General features: G+C 36.4%; 1 protein-coding gene across 2 annotated transcripts in view; it reads right to left on the bottom strand.

Moving 5' to 3' along the window:
* The window catches only part of TRMT1L (tRNA methyltransferase 1L), a 40,449-nt gene that overhangs the window by 1,459 nt on the left and 18,189 nt on the right, over positions 1-20,801 (bottom strand). For both annotated transcript variants that reach the window (XM_035280036.3, XM_002760257.6), the window contains exons 10-13: positions 19,247-19,437; positions 9,746-9,824; positions 4,183-4,349; positions 3,085-3,147 (exon numbers count right to left, since the gene is read on the bottom strand). In XM_035280036.3, coding sequence (XP_035135927.2) covers positions 3,085-3,147; positions 4,183-4,349; positions 9,746-9,824; positions 19,247-19,437 — 500 coding nt within the window. The remainder of the gene's footprint in view (positions 1-3,084; positions 3,148-4,182; positions 4,350-9,745; positions 9,825-19,246; positions 19,438-20,801) is intronic.

Raw genomic sequence — 20,801 nt, forward strand, 5'->3', positions numbered from 1 at the left:
TTCATTAAGTTCTGCTATTTTTTTACTTTTCTTGTAGTTCTTGTATGTGTGTTAAGTCTTCACTCCCCAAGTTATATTCTAAGTTCCTATGGACAATGTCTTTCATTTTTATACCTGTATCTCTACTGAGTGCTCAGTCTTGGATGCATAGTGGGTCTTCCGTGGTCACTAAACAACACAAAGTCTCGAGAGGGGACACAGAAACTGACAAAAGGATATTATGATCTCATTGCCTATTTCTCATCGCAGGACTTAGTTTTTTCATTTTGGGTGAAAGGAAGCCAGCAAAAATAAGATTCTAGAACTATATCCTTCCAAAAATCATAAAAGGAAAACAACTGAGATACCCAATACTATAATGAGATTTTGCCTGATGTTCAACCCTTGATTATTTATATATAAACATTATGGTCAAATCTTACTTCTTCAGGGAAAGTAATTAACATCTGCTTAGGCAAAATATTCGAAAGGTGCCAGGGGCAGTGGTGCACACCTGTAGTCCCAGCTACTTGGGAGGCTGAGGTGGTAGGATCGCTTGAGCCCAGGAGTTTGAGGCCAGTCTGGGCAACATAGTGGGACCCTGCCTCCTACCAAAAAAAAGCATTCAAAAGGCAAAGTTGATGCATACAAATGATAAATTACATTCAAAATAAATATAAAGTATTGCTAAATTGTTGCCTTTTTACATAAAAACATAAAGCAAAAAGGACAACTTGAGATCCATCCATCAAATCAGATAATTAAAATCTGAATCTAAAATTTGAAATTGCTTGAAATCCAATGAGGCACCTAGTCAAAGGATAGACACCCAGATTTAGTACAAGTTCTAGGAGTATCTGAGGCAAAAAACCTGATGTAATACCTTAATAGTGACTATCAGCAGTATATGGGTTTTCTTTTTTTTTTTGGCCTGGTAATTTATTCTTTTGTAAAAAATAATTTCAACTTTCCTTATCTATTAAAGAGTATATGTGTAGGTTTGTTACATGGGCATATTTTATAATGCTGGGGCTTGGAGTCCCAATAACCCCACATCGAGGCAATGGACATGGTACCTAACAGGTGGTTCTCCAGCCCATTCCCCATCCCATCTCTCCCCGTCCTGTAGTCCCCCATGTCTATTGTCCCCATCTTTATGTCCATGAGTACCCAAAGTTTAGCTCCCACTTATAAGGGAGACCATAGGCCTTTGATTTTATTTTTGCATTAGTTTGCTTAGGATAATGGCCTCGAGCTATATCCATGTTGCTGCAAAGAGCATGATTTTGTTCAAAAATATGAATGAATAGTATTCCGTGGTATATATGTACCACATTTTCTTTATTCAGGCCGTTGATGATGGGCACCTAGGTTGACTCTTTGTTTTTTGCTATGGTGAATAGCACTGCAATGAACATACAATGTATCTTTGGTAGAATGAATTATTTTCCTCTGGGTTTGCCTCTTACTATCATTTTAAGATTTTATGTGTTGACAGATGGTCTTAGAATAACCATATAATTTAAGAGTTATAGAAGAGCCCACAAAAATTAGTCTAATTTCCTTAATTTATATATGAGAAAGGCTCAGAGATTAAAAACAAATTTTTTTTCGAGATGGAGTTTGGCTATGTTACCCAGACTTACACAATCCTCACACTATCCTCCCACTTCAGTCTTTTGAGTAGCCGAGACTACAGGTATGTGCCACTGTGCTCTTGGCTCTTGAAAATATTTTGAAAGCTTATTTATGTTTTACTTTATTCTAAAAAGGATTTAACACAATTTTGCTGAAGGGGCGGGAACTGGCTGAGGTTATATAACTAACATCTGCAGTAGGATAATGCTCTTAAATCTATTTTTTTTTTTTTTTTTTTTTGAGACAGAGGCTCAGTCTGTCACCCAGGCTGGAGTGTGCAGTGGCACAATCTTGGTTGACTGCAGCCTCTGCCATCCAGGTTCAAGCAATTCTCCCACCTCAGTCCCTCAAGTAGCTGGGATTACAGGCTTGCACCGACACATCTGGCTAATTTTTGTGTTTTTAGTAGAGACAGGTTTCACCATGTTGGCCAGGCTGGTCTTGAACTTCTGACCTCAAGTGATCCACCCATCTCAGCCTCCCAAAGTGCTGGGGTTACAGGTGTGAGCCATCATGCCCAGCAAATCTAACATTCTTTACAGCATATCATAATGCTTCTTTGTCTTCTCTCCAACAGAGAAATTAGGTAATATATCAATTTAAGTTATAAAATTGGTTGAAGATGCCAAATGAACATGGCTGTTGGAAAGTGTATGTAATCGTTATTAAACCATATACTATTAAAAGGAATTTAAGTTTCCTTGTCTGTAATATAACATGCTTATATTACAGATGCTTTGTTCACATCCGTAATGTATGCTTATCCCTTTGAAAGAACTGTTAAGATCTTGAACCATGTGACTAAAATAAGATCCAATTATATATGATAAAGCTATATCATGTATATAATTTTATAGCTAAGGTAAAATTTTATTCTAATTCTTTTAAAAATTGTTCATTAATATATGATTTATAGCAATTCCATTTGATTAACCAGAAGACCTAATTCTTCAGCCATAAAAATTTATTATATGGCCTTTCATATAATTTAGGATACGTGCATACTTTAAATATAGCTGTGTTATATATTGTAAATTCATATCAAAAGGATGTAAAGATTTAAAATATCAGTGCCTTAATGTCTAAGGTTTGGTTTTGCTTTTTAAAAAACTTTAGATTCCAGATATATTTTTGAATACAGGTGAAAAGAAGACTAGAGTGTTAAGTTTCAAAGAACAGTGGCTTTTAGTTATAAGCTATAATGTTTATTAGTTGATCAACAGTTTAGTTTTGACCTTCAAAGAGAAGGAAACTTAAATATATATAATATAAGCATTTGTTAACAGAAATTTTCAATGTGTGAATGTTGGTAAACAAGTTTTACTACAGTTTTGTTGTCATATAATATGACATGTATTTTTAAGTGGGCTACCATGACATCATGACAATCTCTTCTCTTCCTACCCTTTTGCTATATGCCTTTTTGACCTGATATGTACATATATACACACATAAATGCATACATACCTTGTGCAGTGTAATTATCTGTTGTGGTATCATCTGTAGTTTTAATAAACACACCATTTTCTTCTAAAAAAAAAGCAAATGAGAAAAAGTATTTTACAGAATGACATAAAGCAACAACTCTTAAGTTTAAATAAAAGTTTGAAAGGCCATCCACACTATTTTCATGAATATACAAGAGATTCTGTGGCCAAACTGGACTGCAAAAATTATATTGTATAACCCTCTATTACAGCAGCTTCTTCTAATTATTTATGAGAACACTAGGATATTCAATAGCTTCACCTTTATATCAACAGTCAGATACAACTACAAAATTGCCTGATTGTACTAAAGAGAAAAAACACATAGCTTTACTGAATAAGAAGTATAAATTTAGTTTCTGTGTATGATACTACAATTTTTGGCCACACCATTCCTAGAATTACCAAGGTTTCTTTTTCTAGAAAGCAGATCTAGGGTAATAAAAATTACAAAGGACCTTTAGTCTTTTTTTTTTTTTAACTCTAGTAAAATGAAAAACAAAAAAGGGAGGTTATCTTTAAAAAAAATTGTCAGGGCATAGTGGTTCTCACCTTTAATCCCAGCCACTTTGAGAGGTCAAGGTGAGAGGATCACTTGAGCCCAGGAGTTTGAGATCAGCCTAGGCAACATGGTGAGACACCATGTCTACAAAATGTTAGCCAGGTGTGGTGGTGCGTGCCTGTGGTCTCAGCTACACAGGAGGCTGAGGCAAGAGGATTGCTTGAGCCCAGGAGGTTGAGAATGCAGTGAGCCATGTTTGTGCCACTGCATTACAGCTTGGGTGAAACAGTGAGACCCAGTATCAGGGAAAACACACACACACACACACACACACACACACACAACACTATTCATCATTCATCTGTTCATCTCAGGCTCCTGATTATAATCCTGAAGAAAACTATGTAATTAAAAAAAACTGTTAATACAACCAGATTATGATTAGACTCATTAAAGAGGACTTACTAAACTATTTATAATTATATTGCTTTTCTTAAAACATCCAGTACAGTTGAAAAAGATACAGTATTTTTGATAAGAAATTTTAAGCTAGTAAGCTAGTGTTCTATTAGCTACCTTGCTTGTTGAGATTTGAACGTGCATGAATTGGAAACTGACTTTGAGGCGTACACTCTGATTCAAAGATTAATGTTTTTATTAGGGTCTGAATGTCATCCAAACCATGGTCAAGAGATTCAAATAGCATTCTTTTGAGGAATCCAGTATTGAAAAGGGAACTTGACCTGAAAAGAAAAGAATATACAGAGAACTGGGTTTGAGAAATGTTTTTCTTTTAAAAAGTAGTTGTTACAATTAACTATAAGATATATAATTATATGATAGTTTTAGATCATAAATTTTTTTAAATTTAACTCTATTTTCTTTATTATTATTATTATTATTATTATTTGGGACAGAGTAACGCCATGTACCGAGGCTATTTTATTATTTTTTAATAGAGATGGTACTCATCTCAAACTATTGGCCTCAAGGGATCCTCCTACCTTGGCTTCTCAAAGTGCTGGGATTACAGGTATGAGAAACCACACCTGGCCTAAAACTATTTATTTTCTATTTGCCACTCATTTTATCATATCAGTTTTCTGAACTAGTAGCATTAGTCAAGGAAACTTAATTCACATTAAATAAACAAGAATTTATTGAATCTGGGAAGGGAAAAAGGGAGACAGTGATGAAGAAGGGAAAAAGAATATAAATATATTTATTACCACTTAAGTTATATACTTAAAAATGGTAAAGAAGGAAAATATTTTATGTGTATGTTACCTTAATAAAGAATTTACTGAACTATCATAAGGTATACAGTACTGTGGTATATAGAGGGTGTGTAGAGAATATACCAAAATATAATATACAATGTGGACCTTATAAAAGCCTATTAATCTAGACAGGAAAATAGAGCAATGAAGAGGGTTTCACAATGCTCACTCTAGTCACTAACAGAAAATCTTAATTCTGGTGTGTTTATGGTGGTAGGCTGGGGCAGAGCAGGGGGCCCACACATATGAGAATTACATGTGGTAATGGTGTGGTTGAAAAATGGCCTGGGGTGAATCTGATATGCTTCCCATTTAATTTGAGAATCACAGGTATAATGGACAAAATATGAAATTCTGAGTAAGAAAAACTGGATTCCAATCCTGGCTCCACCACTTACCAGCTATGTGATCTTTTTATCAAAAGACAGGGTCTCACTATGTTGCTCAGACTGAACTTGAATTCCTGGGCTCAAGGGATCCTACCGCCTCAGCCTCCTGAGTAGTTGGGACTATAGATACGTGCAACTACACCAGGCTAGCTATATTAATCTTGGGTAATTATTACTTTTGAGTCTTACATTCCTCATCATAAAATGTAAAATAAAACTTCTCTATATATCCTCAATGTATGGTAGCTCCTGTTGTTAGGGTTAGCAAATATATATGAAAGAATATATGATTTTAAAGTATCAAATATGTGATCAATAATACTGAAAGGAATTTAGAGATTATATTGAGTTGAAGCACTAAGGAGAGACTTCTAAAAGAAAGTACAATTTGAATTGGAGGTGGCAAAGAGGGGAAGGTATTCTGGACAAGTATAAAGACATGAACAATAGCTGTGATATGGAGATCATAAAGTTTTATTAAGAATTCAGGCCGGGAGTGGTGGCTCACACCTGTAATCCCAGCACTTTGGGAGGCCGAGGCAGGCATAGTCAGGAGTTCAAGACCAGCCAGGCCAACATGGTGAAACCCCCTCTCTACTAAAAATACAAAAATTAGCTGGGTGCAGTGGCAGGCACATGCCTGCAGTTCCAGCTACTCAGGAGGCTGAGGCAGGAGCATTGCTTGAACCCAAAAGGCAGAGGTTGCAGTGAGCTGAGATTGTGTCGCTGCACTCCAGTCTGGGCAACAAAGTGGAACTCTGTCTCAAAAATAAAAAATAAAAAAAGAATTCAGTACTGGCAGTCAGAAAACCTAAGTTGTAGCCTTGACTGTGGTACTAATTTTTTTAGTCAGTTTTAGCAAGCACTTAAAAACACTGTGCCATAGTTTCCTCATGTGTAAAATAAGGCAGTTAGGCTAGAAAATCTTCCTTCTGGATCCAGTAACCTGCTATTTTTAATTTTCCCAGTTCTGAATCGGTGAGTAGGATCAATGTGTAGTAGATGCTATGGGGAAGTGAGAACTATTTTGAGTAAAACTAGAAGATAAGGCTGGCTAGGTCTTCATAAGAGAAAATAATGAGCATCAGCACAAAAATATTTACCGGCAATTTCTAGGTTTTGTAGGTACTTAGCCTTCACCTTATAAAGTAATGAGAACAAATTTGCAATAATTCTTGTTGCAATGTTGTTAGAAATCTTGAATTTCTGTAAGAGTCTCAGTCGGGCCATGGTAGCTCATGCCTGTAATCCCAGCATTTTGGGAGGTTAAGGTGGGCCGATCACCTGAGGTTGGAAGTTCAAGGCCAGCCTGACCAACATGGAGAAAGCCCATCCCTACTAAAAAAATACAAAATTAGCCAAGTAGATGGTGGTGCATGCCTGTACTCCCAGGTACTCTGGAGGCTGAGGCAGGAGAACTGCTTGAACCAGTGGAGGCTGTGGTGAGCTGAGTTCCCGCCATTGCACTCCAGCCTGGGCAACAAGAGTGAAACTCCATCTCAAAAAAAAAAAAAAAAAAATGAATCTCGAGTAGCAAACTTAAGATAAGGATTCTGATTAAAAACAGTTCAACTTTAAGGTACAATAACTTGTTACCAATGATACAAAAGCATATACACAATTAATATTTCCAATTGTATCCCATCTAAATAACTTTACCTAAAACAAAGGTGGACACTTTTACATGTCCATCTCACTTAAAACTAATTCCTCTAGGACCTTTTATATAACTTTTCTATAAAAAGTTATTGTGATCATTTTAAAATCACATGCTAGATCTGCAATGATGAATTTAAAAAAGCTTCTTTCTTACTATTGAGAAATAAATTATCTAGTTTCCGATCATCCAGGCTTCTCTTTCACCTTCACTGCCTTTTAGTTTTGTCACAAACTACAGAGAATAATGGTAGAGAAAAATCTGAAAATAGAAAACACTTCAGGTTGATAGGAGGAGAAGAGTCATAATGAGTTGCCTAGACTTAAAAATTAAATTTAGAAGATGGCCCATCGCTAACATCCTGAGATTGCAGCTCTCAGGGAAGGCGCGGAGAACTAGAGGACACCACACTTTCAGACAAAGTCTGGTTGCTCACGGAGCAGAAGATCCCCCGTGGAGGAAACACACGGGTCGCCAGCCTGACTCTTGTGGCCGGCGCAGCGGTTCCGCCCGCACTTCCGCGCGGCAGCTCTCGGAGCAGAGTAAACACATTTGGAGGACCCACACGGGCCCCCAGCACAATACCAGAGCCCCGCGTAGTGGCAGTGACGGCACCTCGGCGCGCGGCAGCGCTCGGCGCAGAGTAAACGGGACGGGTTCCCCTTCTGACCGAGGTTTGGAGTCCTGGGAAGGCAGATTCGCCTACTACGGACACAAGAAAGAAGCCAGACAGGAGGATCCTGGGCAGAAAAGCACCATCAGTTTTAACGCCGCTGCTCTGGCCCTGGGAACTAACAACTTGGATGTCCACTCAAGAGACCTAATCTGAAAGTTGGTAATTCCAAAGACGACAGGAGGATAAATTTACAATGATGGGAAGAAACCAGCGTAAAAACGCTGAGAATACTCAAAGTCAGAACGCCTCTCCCTCTCAAGATGATCACAGTTCCACATCAACAATGGAACAAGGCTTGATGGAGAACGAGCGCCTCCTGATGACAGAATCACTCTTCAAGGAATGGATAATAACAAACTTCGGTGAGTTAAAAGAACATGTTGTAGCCCAACGTAAAGAAACTAGGAACTTTGAAAAAAGGTTTGATGAAATCCTATTGAGAATAGACAACTTAGGAGTATGAGTGAATTAATGGAACTGAAGAATACAATACAGGAACTCTGAGAAGTATGCACAGGTTTAAACACTCGAATTGTTCAAGCAGAAGAAGAGATATCAGAGGTCAAAGTCCAACTGAATGAAATAAAACGTGAAGACAAGATTAGAGAAAAAAGGATAAAAAGGAATGAGCAAAGTCTCCAAGAAATGTGGGACTATGTGAAAAGACCAAATTTACGTTTGATAGGTGTACCTGAATGCGACGGAGAGAATGAATCCAAGCTGGAAAATACCCTTCAGGATATTATTCAGGAAAATTTTCCTAAACTAGCAAAGCAGGTCCACATTCAACCCCAGGTAATACAGAGAACACCACAAAGATATTCCTCAAGAACAACAACCCCAAGGCACATAATCGTTAGATTCACCAGGGTTGAAACGAAGGAGAAAATACTAAGGACAGCCAGAGAGAAAGGTCAGGTTACCCACAAAGGCAAGCCTATCAGACTTACAGCAGATCTCTCAGCAGAAACTCTACAAGCCAGAAGAGAGTGGGGGCCAATATTCAACATCCTCAAAGAACAGAACCTTCAGCCCAGAATTTCATATCCAGCCAAACTAAGCTTCACAACTGAAGGCAAAATAAAATCTTTTATGAACAAGCAAGAACTCAGAGATTTTATTACCACCAGGCCTGCTTTACAAGAGCTTCTGAAAGAAGCATTACACACAGAAAGAAACAACCAGTATTAGCCTTTCTAAAAATACACCAAAAAGTAAAGAGCACCAACATAAAGAAGAATTTACATCAACGAATGGAGAAAACAGCCAGTCAACATCAAATGGCAGTAACCCTAAATATAAATTGACTAAATCCCCCAATCAAAAGACACAGCCAAAACCCAACGGCATGTTACATCCAGACCTGTTTCACATGCAAGGATACACAAAGACTCAAAACAAAGGGATGGAGAAAGATTTACCAACCAAATGGAGAGCAAAAATAAATAATAAATAAATAAAAAGCAGGAGTTGCAATTCTTGTATCGGATAAAATAGATTTTAAAGCAACAAAGATACAGTGGTAAAAGGATCAATGCAACAACAAGAGCTAACGATCCTAACACCCAGATACGAGACTTAGATTCAATGAGACAGAAAATTAATAAGGATATCAAGGACTCGAACTCAGATCCGGAACAAGTAAACTTAATAAATATCTATAGAGCTCTCCACTTCAAATACACAAAATATACATTCTTGTCAATACCACATCACACCTACCCATAAGTTTAAATGAAACATTGATTGGCCATTAATACCCAATTTTTTTCAAAATAAAGCAATATTTCCATTTACTCTCCCTCTTTTTCTTCCTCTTTCTTCCTCTCCTTTACTTATTTTTTTTTTCTTTCTTTCTCTCAAAAAAAAAGAAATCAACTTGTAAACCTCTAGATCCAGGTCCGCAATGTCTCTCTCATTGCTCGATTTCCTTCCTTCCCTTCCCTCCCTCCCTCCCTTCCTTCCTTCCTTCCTTCATCCCTACCGCCCTTCTTCCCTCCCTTCCTGCCTTCCTCCCCCCTCCAAAAAAAAAAAATTAAATTTAAATTTACTTGTCTTTTACCACACATAATAAAAATCTGCAATTAATAAATGAATCAATAAATCAAATTTTATGTTCTTATGGCTAGTCACATACCACAGAGGTCCAAGTTCTATTGCTGTCTTTCCAGGCATGCTTCCATGACAGTTACAAGGCAGCTGTCTATAAGGGTTTTCTGTAAAAAGATAATGAAAGGAGAAATCAAAGGAGAAATGACTAATACAAATATTAGTAATGGTTATATTAATAATAATTTCCAGCTACTATATACTGAGGATCTACTATGTGCCAGGTATTATGCTAAGTATTTTATGTATGTGTGTGTGTGTGTATATATGTGTACACGTGTATATATATGTGTACATATATGTGTGTATATACATATATACACACACCTAGGTATGCTAAGTATTTTATATATGTGTGTACACACATATATATACACACACATATATTTTTAATTTAAATCCTTACAACCGGGCCGGGCGTGGTGGCTCACGCCTGTAATCCCAGCACTTTGGGAGGCCGAGGCGGGTGGATCACGAGGTCAAGAGATCGACATGGTGAAACCCCATCTCTACTAAAAATACAAAAAATTAGCTGGGCATGGTGGCACATGCCTGTAATCCTAGCTACTCAAGAGGCTGAGGCAGGAGAATTGCCTGAACCCAGGAGGCGGAGGTTGTGGTGAGCCGAGATCGCGCCATTGCTCTCTAGCCTGGGTAACAAGAGTGAAACTCCATCTCAAAAAAAAAAAAAAAAAAAAAATCCTTACAACTGTGTGTGTATATATGTTTGTGTATATATTTAATTTAAATCCTTACAACTCTGTAGTAGGTACTGTTAAAATCTCAATTACACACATCAGGATTAAAGCTTAAGAGAGGTTCTGGAAATCCATGTCAAATGGCTTATTAGAGATGTAACTGGTATTAACTTACTATACCACATGAAATAATATAAAGAAGGAAAATGTCTTATAAAGTTCACAAGAGATCATATTTCAAAATTAACTGATTAAGGAATCATTAATGTGGAAGAAAATACATGTATTTTATATAAAAAGGTTGCTGAGTTTTAACAAATGTATACACCCATATAACCAACATACCAATGAAAATGTAGATATTTCTGATAAGTTAACTTTACTGCAGTTGTAAAGAAAATGAGTTACTGTATTCCCTATGCTTGACTCATATTCAGCCTTCAAAATGTGCTAGAAGAATCTAATTTGGTTAAAAAAGCAATGAATGGGAGGCCTGGTATAATCAAAAGGAAATTGGGGAGATAGTAGAACTATTCTTAGTTTCCAAAATGGGGCAGTATTTGACTATGGAACTTCTAAATCCACGCAAGGCCCAAATAGTCATTTTATATCAGAAATTCTCCAACTAATTCCTTCCACTTCAGGACACTCCTGCGTTGATCATTCACTTTCTCAGAATGGCCTGATCTAAATCAATCAGTCCCAGATATATTCAGAATCAAAGATTATGGTGGCAGGAACATAAGTCAATAGCCTCTTGCTAGCTGATAATATCACTCTGCTGTTCAATACAATTATTGGTATAGTGCATGGTTATGACATCTTATTTTACATTTACTTAAAAGTATCCTTCACTGCTCCTAGATCTACTTTTCAGTATTATTTAACTCTAAGCTTTGATGAAATGGTGTGGTTAGCATTGACATAAGCTTTGATGAGAACCATGTTCCTCAAGTATGAGTATACTCAAGAAGTCTTCTCTTGAACCATTACATCACTAAACTACAAATACTTATAAGCAGTCATCATCCAACTCAGGATAGCAATTTATAGTATAGTTCTGTCAGGTACAGCCACTTCCCACAGGCAGACAGCATAAATGAATTACTAGTTTGTATCTTAATGCACTTTGCAAAATAATCTTATCATACAAACCTGTCTTTTCCCAAGCCTCTTTGCTAGGATTTCTCAGATCTAGATTAGCATCAGCAAATTTCCTCTCTGAGGGGCAGGACTATCATTTCAAGTTACCAGCAGCAAATAATGAAGAGGTGAAGAAAGAAAACGAGTATTTCTGTGTTACCAGTATATAAGTAAGGAAAGCAATTCCAGATGAAGAACTTAAAAATATTCTGAGACTTCTATTTAAATGCAACAGATTAAACATACACTTTATCTCTGCTGTCTCTTAATGTTTAAATCAAATGACAGCAAGGAACAAAAATTAAACCACAAGAATAAATAAAATGGGAGAAGAGGTAACAAAAGATGACAGATGCCAATAAATTTTCAGAAGCAGGAATCACATATATAATGGGATAACAGATTATTTAGATAACCAGAGAAATCTAAAGCCTAAGCCTGAAATGGATAGATGGGCAGCCAAGAAAACAGAAAGTTCATTAGTCTTGTGGGACCCTGCAAAGGCCTGAAAATTGAGGTAATGATTGTCTCTGAAGATGACTATAGAGAAGTATTGCAAAAGAAGAGGTCTTGTTACAATTTTTAAAGGGTTCAATTAAAACTCCAGATCTTCTCTAATAAAAATCAGGCGTCTGTGTCTTCCCCATTCCAAAAGATGAAGTTAATCTTTGGTGAGGCTAAACTATTGAGGATATGGAACCAGGAGTTTTGGGCACAGCTGACAGTGAGATGTCTGAAAACAGAGGGATTAAGTAAAAATCTGCTCTCCAGTCTCTGTCCCCAGTGAGGCTTTCCCAGAGCTGCTAGAAGATTAGTCAATTCCTCTCTGGAAAAATTTATCAATCCAAGAGAAAAGATCTATATATACTTGCTGGTATTTGGGAGTGTCCTAGTAAAGAAAGCAGACTAGTATCTTCTTATTACAGTAAAATTCATTGGTTTATAAGCTCTGCCCCAAGTGCTTCGAAACAATTTTTCACCGTGGACAACCAAAGACCACCAGACACGTGAGATCTACCATAACAGACAACAAAATTATAAAACAGAATGTTAAGTAACGAGAACCGAACAACAAAACAACAGCAACAATACAAAACAAACAACCTCTATTCTCCCCTCAATATAAAATCTACTCAAGTATAATCAATTCTTAGAAAGGTAAGAGATTTTGGATCCCTGAAACAATAATATGACACTATTAAAAAAGGAACAATAATCAACTAGCCTAAAGAAAGAAAAAGAACAGTGACAAAATATGAAATAATTCTTAGAAATGGACAAAATATGACAAATTAAATAAGACTTGGAAAATAAAAATTAAGGAAAAGTATAAAGTAGAACTAAGTGCCAAAGAGATGAACAGTATAGGTTTTTTTTTTTAAAAAAAGGATTAACCTAGAAGATCCAAAATATAATTAAAGTTCCTGAAAGAGACAACAAATATAATTTGAAAGCAAAAACTTGTGAAAGAAATAACACCTGCCAAGGGCCAGGTGGGGTGGCTCATGCCTATAATGCTAGCACTTTGGGAGGATGAGGTGAGCAGATAACTTGAGGTCAGGAAGTTTGAGACCAGCCTGGCCAACACGATGAAACCCCATCTCTACTAAAAATACAAAAATTAGCTGGGAGTGAAGGCACATGACTGTAGTTCCAGCTACTCGGCAGGTTGAGGCAGGAAAATCACTTGAACCTGGGAGGCAGAGGTTGCAGTGAGCCAAGATCACGCCACTGTACTCCAGCCTGGGAGAAGAGCAAGACTCCGTCCAAAAAAAAAGAAAAAAAATTACCCCCTCACCCCCAAAATTTGTCAGAGCTGAAGAGCTCAAGTTTGTGAGTTAAAAGAACTCAGAGGCCGCACACAGTGGCTTATGCCTGTAATTTCAGCACTTTGGGAGGCCAAGGAGGGCGGATCACTTAACAAAAGTTAGCTGAGTGTGGTGGCATGTACCTATAATCCCAGCTACTCAGGAGGCTGAGGCGCAAGAATTGCTTGAACCTAGGAGGTGAAGGTTGCAGTGAGCCACTTCACTCCAGCCTGGGTAACAGAATGAGACTCTGCCTCAACAACATTAAATAAATAAATAAGAACTCAGAGATCATCCAGTAAAATGAATTTAAAAAGATGAATTCATACACATATTATCTCAAAATTATTTTAGAATATTGGGTTTAGAAGAGATATTTTAAGAGCATTCAGAGAGAAAATAATATAACAGATAGCAGACCTCTCATTGGAAGCTAGAAAACAATGGAATAATACCATGAACACTTTGAGGAAAAATGATTTCCATCCTAGAATTCTGTACTTGGCCATGCAATACTTCTCAGCAATCTATAGGTAAAAGTGTTCAAATGAAATGAAGAAGTAAACAAGGAAAGTGGGGAAATGCACAGGATCTGAGATATGAGATTTATCACAAAAAGAAAGTCAAAGAAAAATTCCAGGATGACGGTTAAACAGAAGCCCTTGGACAACAGATTTCAGCAGATATAGAAAACAAACAATCCAAACCAGAGCACGAGGACCGTCTCCAGGAGAGTGAAATTGAAAGCCAAAGAATACCTAATGTGCTTATCTATGCTGAAAGCAGCATTGAAAATGTAGCAAAGAGTTTAGAGATGGATTCTAAAAAGTTATTTTTGAAAGAAGGTAACAAACAAGCACAGTAAGTATTAATTCCAGAGTTACCAAAGAGTTGTCTAAGAAAGGAAACACTATTATATGAATAATCTTTTATTTTTAATTTTGTAGAGATAGGGTCTTGCTATGTTGCCCAGGCTGCTCTTGAACTCCTGATCTCAGGCAATCCTACCTTGGCTTCCTAAAGGGATTACAGGTATGAGTCACCATGCCCAGATTCATATGGTTTATCTGTGCTGCAGTAGCCTTCTAAAATGATCAGCAATAATCCCTGCCTCCTGGTATTCAAACCTTTGTGTAATACCCTTCCCCTGAGTAGGCACTGGATCTAGAGACAAGTTTCTTACAACTAGAATATGGCAAAAGTAACGGCGTATTACTTTGAGATTATGTTACAAGAGACCTTTTCTATCTTGCTTGCACTCAAACTCAATTTCTGGTTCTTCTGACTTGCTTTTTTTTTTTTTTTAAGAGATGGCATCTCACTCTATCACCCAGGCTGGAGTTCAGTTGTGTAACCACAGCTCACTGTAGCCTTGAACTACTGGGTTCAAGTGATCCTCCTGCCTCAGCCTCCCATGTAGCTGGGACTGCTGGCACAAACCACTGACCAACAGCTTGATCTGTGGCCTTGTGAGAGACCTTATGCTCGTGGACCCAGCTAAGCCCTGCTTAGATTCTTGACTCACAGAAACTATGGGATAATAAATGTTTAAAGCCAATAATTTGCTTAGATTCTTGACTCACAGAAACTATGGGATAATAAATGTTTAAAGCCAATAATTTTGGAGTGATTTGTTACACAGCAATAGACAGCTAATACAATTTGTGAACAATATTTATATATTTATAAAAATATAAACACTAAATATTGATGTAGTCCAAAGTAGAGAGGAGAACATGCATGTGACTGGATTGGTTTAAAAAGCCAAATACTCTTTCTCCATGAAAGGAAGTTAGATGGATTATAAGCATGTTATTTAGAAATATGAATGTAAACATTAGAAGAAACAACTGTGAGATTTTAACTGTTTACTTTAGGGAGTCAGGCAGAGATTATTATTTTATTAATAAGATGTATGGAACTATTTGATTTTTTTTGCTTTCTTTTTTTGAGACAGTCTTACTCTTTTACCCAGACTGGAGTACAGTGGGACGATCTCAGCTCACTGCAACCTCCTGCCTCCTAAGTTCACGCACGCAATTCCCCTGCCTCAGTCTCCTGAGTAGCTGGGATTACAGGCGCCTGCCACCATGCCCAGCTAATTTTTGTATTTTTAGTAGAGATGGCGTTTCACCATCTTGGTCAGTCTCGAACTCCTGACCTCAGGTGATCCATCTGCCTCAGCCTCCCAAAGTGCTGGGATTACAGGAGTGAACCACTGTGCCCAGGTATTGGACTTTTTAAACATGTATTACACAAATTGATAAAAATTCTGAATGAGATGACTTCTTTGTAGAATATACCTGTTTATTCTAAGTTCTGTATGATTGCAAATAAAATGCAAAAACAAATCACTGCTTTATAGCTATTACTTATCAAGTCAAAAATTCTTTAAAATGTTTGATTAATGGCTGGGACAGGCGCAGAGGCTCAAGCTTGCAATCTCAGCACTTGGGAGGCTGAGGTGGGCGGATCACTTGAGAGCAGGAGTTTTGAGACCAGCCCGAACATGGTGAAACGCCGTCTCTACTAAAAATACAAAAATTAGCAAGGCATGGTGGCAGGTGCCTGTAATCCCCAGCTACTTGGGAGACTGAGGCAGGAGAACTGCTTGAGCCTGAAGGCAGAGGTTGCAGTGAGCCAAGATAGTGCCCCTACACTGCAGCCTGGGCGACATAGTGCATCAGTCTCAAAAATAAATAAATAAATAATAAAAACAAGTGTCTGATTTAAAAAACACAAGCTGCATTAAATGTAAATGGTCTAAATACTCATCAAAAGTCAGACATGATCGAACTGGATAAAAAAAAAAGATCCAAGAAGATGCCTATAAGTTGAAAGTGAACTATGTAAAGAAATATATTATGCAAGCAGTAGCTATAAGAGCAATGTTTACATTAACATCAGGTAATACAGACTTTTAGACAAGAAATACGAGGAACATTTCATAATGATAAAAGGGCCAATAATATGGAGAAGATATAACAATTATAATCTATATCCACATTTTTAGAGGTAAAATGATAGTTAAAGAAGACAGGTACAGGCTGAGGAGCTCTAATATAGGCTTAATAGTACAAAGGTAAGACAAATGTCAGAATTAAGTGAATATTTAAGAAAACTTTCTTGAAATGAAAGAAAATTTTAAACTACATGTTTAATGGGTACACCATGATCTAGGACCCTAAGAGGATATTCTAGTAAGTTACTGGACTTAAAAAATAAATAAAAATTCCTTTGCAGAGCCAGCAAAATGATCATGTCACATACATAAGAAGGAAAAATCATAAGAACTTCTCAAGAAGTTATATATAAGCACTCAAAGAAATTATTTAAACTGTTCAAGTATACAGGCTATGGCCATGCTTTGGGCAAAGAAAAGCTTTGAACATGAAGGAAACAAAGTAGTATTCTTCTCATGAGCTCTATTGAGTAAACTGAGAAAGTTAAACTCAACCAAATAAGAGATGACCAGAGAAACTATGGCAAAAAGACTGAGGACATATACAGAGTATTTTTCAATGTAGAGATTAATCTGGTAAAACAGAATGTTAAATGTTACATATTCTAATAACATTGAGATGGTACAACAAACAAAAGTTAGGCAGGGAAAACCGGAAAATGGGAAGCTAATTATCTCATTTGAGATCTCAAGGAGCCAAAGGATATTACTTAAAACTGATAAATCCAAATTACAGAAGTATATACATATTTACTACTAAAAGAAGACATTAAGAAAAACAATTACATAAAATATATAAACCAGACTCTTATCTAGTCAAGAAAAATGGAAGAAAGGATAAATAAAAATATATGAGGGGAATATGACCATAGGAACCAAGGAAATTAAAAGAAATTATTAGACAACACTTAGCTCAATCCTATGTAAATAAAACAGAAATGCTAGGTGAATACTATTAAACCTTTAAGGAACACATAATTCCTTCCAATACTAAACTATCAGTTTTTCAATTTCTAAGAATTGAAAAAAGGGAAGCATTCTAAATTATTTTTGAAGGGAGTATAAACTGATAGCTCAAAGCCCAACTAAAATTATGATACAACGGAAAACTATATACCTTCTCATTTATAAATACTGAAACAAAAAATCCTTTAAAAATTAGCAAATAAAATTCAGCAATGTATTAAAAGAATACCACCTGACAGTAGTTTATTCTAAAAAATCCATTTTGGTTCTATATTGGAAACTTTTATTACAATTAATTCAATTAGTAAGCCTAAAGAGAAAAACCATATAATCATCTCCACAGATGTTGAAAGTGCATTATGACAAAATTCAACTTGATCTTGATAAAATACAGTAAAAGTGGAAATGAAGTATTCTTCCTTAATGTGATAAATGATACATATTGCAGATGAAAAGCCAGTATTATGCTTTAAACAGAAAGCACTAGAGGCTCAGTGCAGTGGCTCATGACTATAATCCCAGCACTTTGGGAGGATGAGGCAGGCAGATCACTAGAGGTCAGGAGTTTCAGACCAGCCAGGCAAACATGGTGAAACTCCATCTCTACTAAAAATACAAAAAGTAGTTGGTCCTGGTGGTGTGTTCCTGTAGACCCAGGTACTTGGGAGGCTGAGGCAGAAGTGCTTGAGCCCGGGAGGCAGAGGTTGCAGTGAGCCAAGATCGCACCACTGTACTCCAGCCTGGGTGATAAAGTAAGACTCTATCTGAAAAAATAAAAAAAATAGAAAGCACTAGAGGGAACTAAAAATAAGGAACATGACAGAATGCCCTCCATTACCAACACCAGTTAATATTATACTAAAGGACTTGAACAAATGAAAAGCATATTATATTTGTAGGAAGCTTCAAAAAGCACAGTGTCTATTCTCCCCAATTTAATGTGATCAAAATAATAGGCCACTGGGTTATTATTTACTTTTGTGTGATGGGGTTAACAAAAGATTAGTACAGGGACACTGAAAACAAAGAGCTTTGAGTAGGGATTGCCATAAAAAATATTAAACGGCAATGAAAAGCCTCTGTAGTCAAAACAGTATGATAGATGTGTATGAATAAATATCCAACCACTGGAACAGAATAGAAAATCTAGAAACAAACTCAAATACACGTGGAACTTTGTAAGATAAAGACGGTATTCTCAAATCAGTGGAGGAAAGGTGTACTATTCAATACGCCTTAATCTGCTTTGAATAATCTAGAAATAGGAAAGCTCTTTGTTACTACAGACAAAATCCAGACTACGTAAATATTGAATTAGCAACAAAAAACTTCTGCAAGGCAGACTTTTTAAAAAAAGCAAACGTGACAAAATGAAAAAAAATCTACAACTTACATAACAAGTGCTAAACTCAAAAATTCATATTAAAAAACACCAAGAAAACAATGAGCAACTGTTTCCATGTCCCAGAACTGAAACAAACAGAAACAGCTTCATGAAAGCATAAACACAGCTTTTTCCTTGTTTCCCATCCCCAGGCCTGGCATATAGTAAAGGCTCAATAAATGTTTACTGAATACATTTTACAACTGAAGGCTTTACACAGCCAGAAACATCAAAATTATTTTTATAAAATTAATGATTTGTAACAGCCTCGTCAAAAAGGTAATCTGACTTATGTTCTAAAATTAGTTGAGAGTGGAAACTAAGTTATTTCTAGATGTTTTGAGAGAGGGCAGAGCTAGAAAGCATACATCCTACAGCATGAGTAAATAATAAACTCACACGAATGTCTTGTCTGTGGATGAAAGGAAATCCAGTATAGGAAATAACAAAGTTAGCCCTGTAATCTTTAAAATCAAAGGACAACAATATGTATAATTAGGGATGTGATAAAGGCTTATTCAGTGGAGGATTACAGATAAATTAAACATAACATATAACTTGAATTTACCTTCTACCATATTACCATCCTTCTGAAAAATTCTCTCTTCACACCATTGACAATGGATCAGGTATTGAATCTTCTTGGCTGTTTCATCTGCTGAAGTAGGTCCCCTCAAAACTCTCACAACTACCAACACAAAATGTTCCAGAGACACTGCAAACAGTACTTCTATGCCTTTGTTGCATCGGGCTGCGGCTCTATAATAAATTTTTAAAAGTTATTTTGCGAACTCATCATTTTCCTTTGTTTGGCATTATACTAATACTAAACTGGACATTAGACTATGGGTAAGTTATGGGACATCAAGAAAAATTCGATTCTCAGTAGCAGTGCTTTTAAAAGATAATTACTGTAACTCTTACAGAAATTGAAACACAGGAAATAAAAGATGCTTGGCAGGGTCTTCAGTTTCTAGGCATTTTTCCCTTATGATATCCACTCTATAGGGCAGTATTTTCTGGTTTTCAGTCATTTTCACTTTGTTTCTTATCACCACCACATTTCTTCCTTTTTATCTATTTTATTTCCTATAAAAGCTTCTTCTAAACATTATATATTTATTGAGTAATGACTATATGCAGGATAGTATGCTACTGAAAATTCAGTGAAAAAAGAATAGTCAAAAGTCCTTTCCACCATTAATTTTACAGACTTTCTGGATTAAGCTCCATTATATATCATTTATGCACACTGCAATCATATACTAAATTTAGTGTGTGTGTGTGTGTGTGTGTGTGTGTGTGTGTGTATATATACATCACTCTGAATTTGCTGATATTATAGACATTTTTAAATAAGTGCAGTAGGTCCTTAGCATGCATAAAGTGAACATCAGTTTTCAGGTAATTAGAAACAATCCTGAAGGTCTGAAGGTCTATGAAGTCTAATAATCTGTATTTATGCCGAGGTAGAAATTTCCACTTAAATGCTGTGAAACTAGTATTAGAGCTGGTGAGTGAGCTGGCTGATCATCATTATCTATATTCACAATGTCCATTTATATTATATTATTTTAGGATAATCTGCATATAGTTAGTACTCAAAAAAAGTCACTCTTTTAAAAATAACAGTTTTTAAATTCTGTTTGGAAATCCTGGTGGGAAATGGAGAGAACTTCCCATTTTGTAAGATCATTTTGCAGAGTCAAGTTTGTAAGGCATCATTTTATTCAAACTATATAAATAAAGAAGATAAAATGGAATGAATATAAAAGAAATGACTGTTTCTTTTTGAGGCAGAGTCTCTCTCTGTTGCCCAGGCTGAGTGCAGTGGAGCAATCTTTGCTCACTGCAGTATTTGCTTCCTGGGTTCAAGTGATTCTAGTGCTTCAGCCTGTAATCGCAACTGTGACTACAGGTGTGTGCCACTATGCCCGGCTAATTTTTGTATTTTAGTAGAGACAGGATTTCACCATGTTGGCCAGGAGGCTTGTTTCATCCTGGGCAACATGGCAACAAAACAAAACAAAACAATTTTTGCTTTTCCTTTCATATTGCTGTCCTTTATCTACCCTACATTGTTCAAATAATCTGGAAATTAACTTTCACTTTTATGTTTTCTT

The sequence above is a fragment of the Callithrix jacchus genome, chromosome 18 (assembly GCF_049354715.1).
Source record: "Callithrix jacchus isolate 240 chromosome 18, calJac240_pri, whole genome shotgun sequence".
Lineage (NCBI taxonomy): Eukaryota > Metazoa > Chordata > Mammalia > Primates > Cebidae > Callithrix > Callithrix jacchus.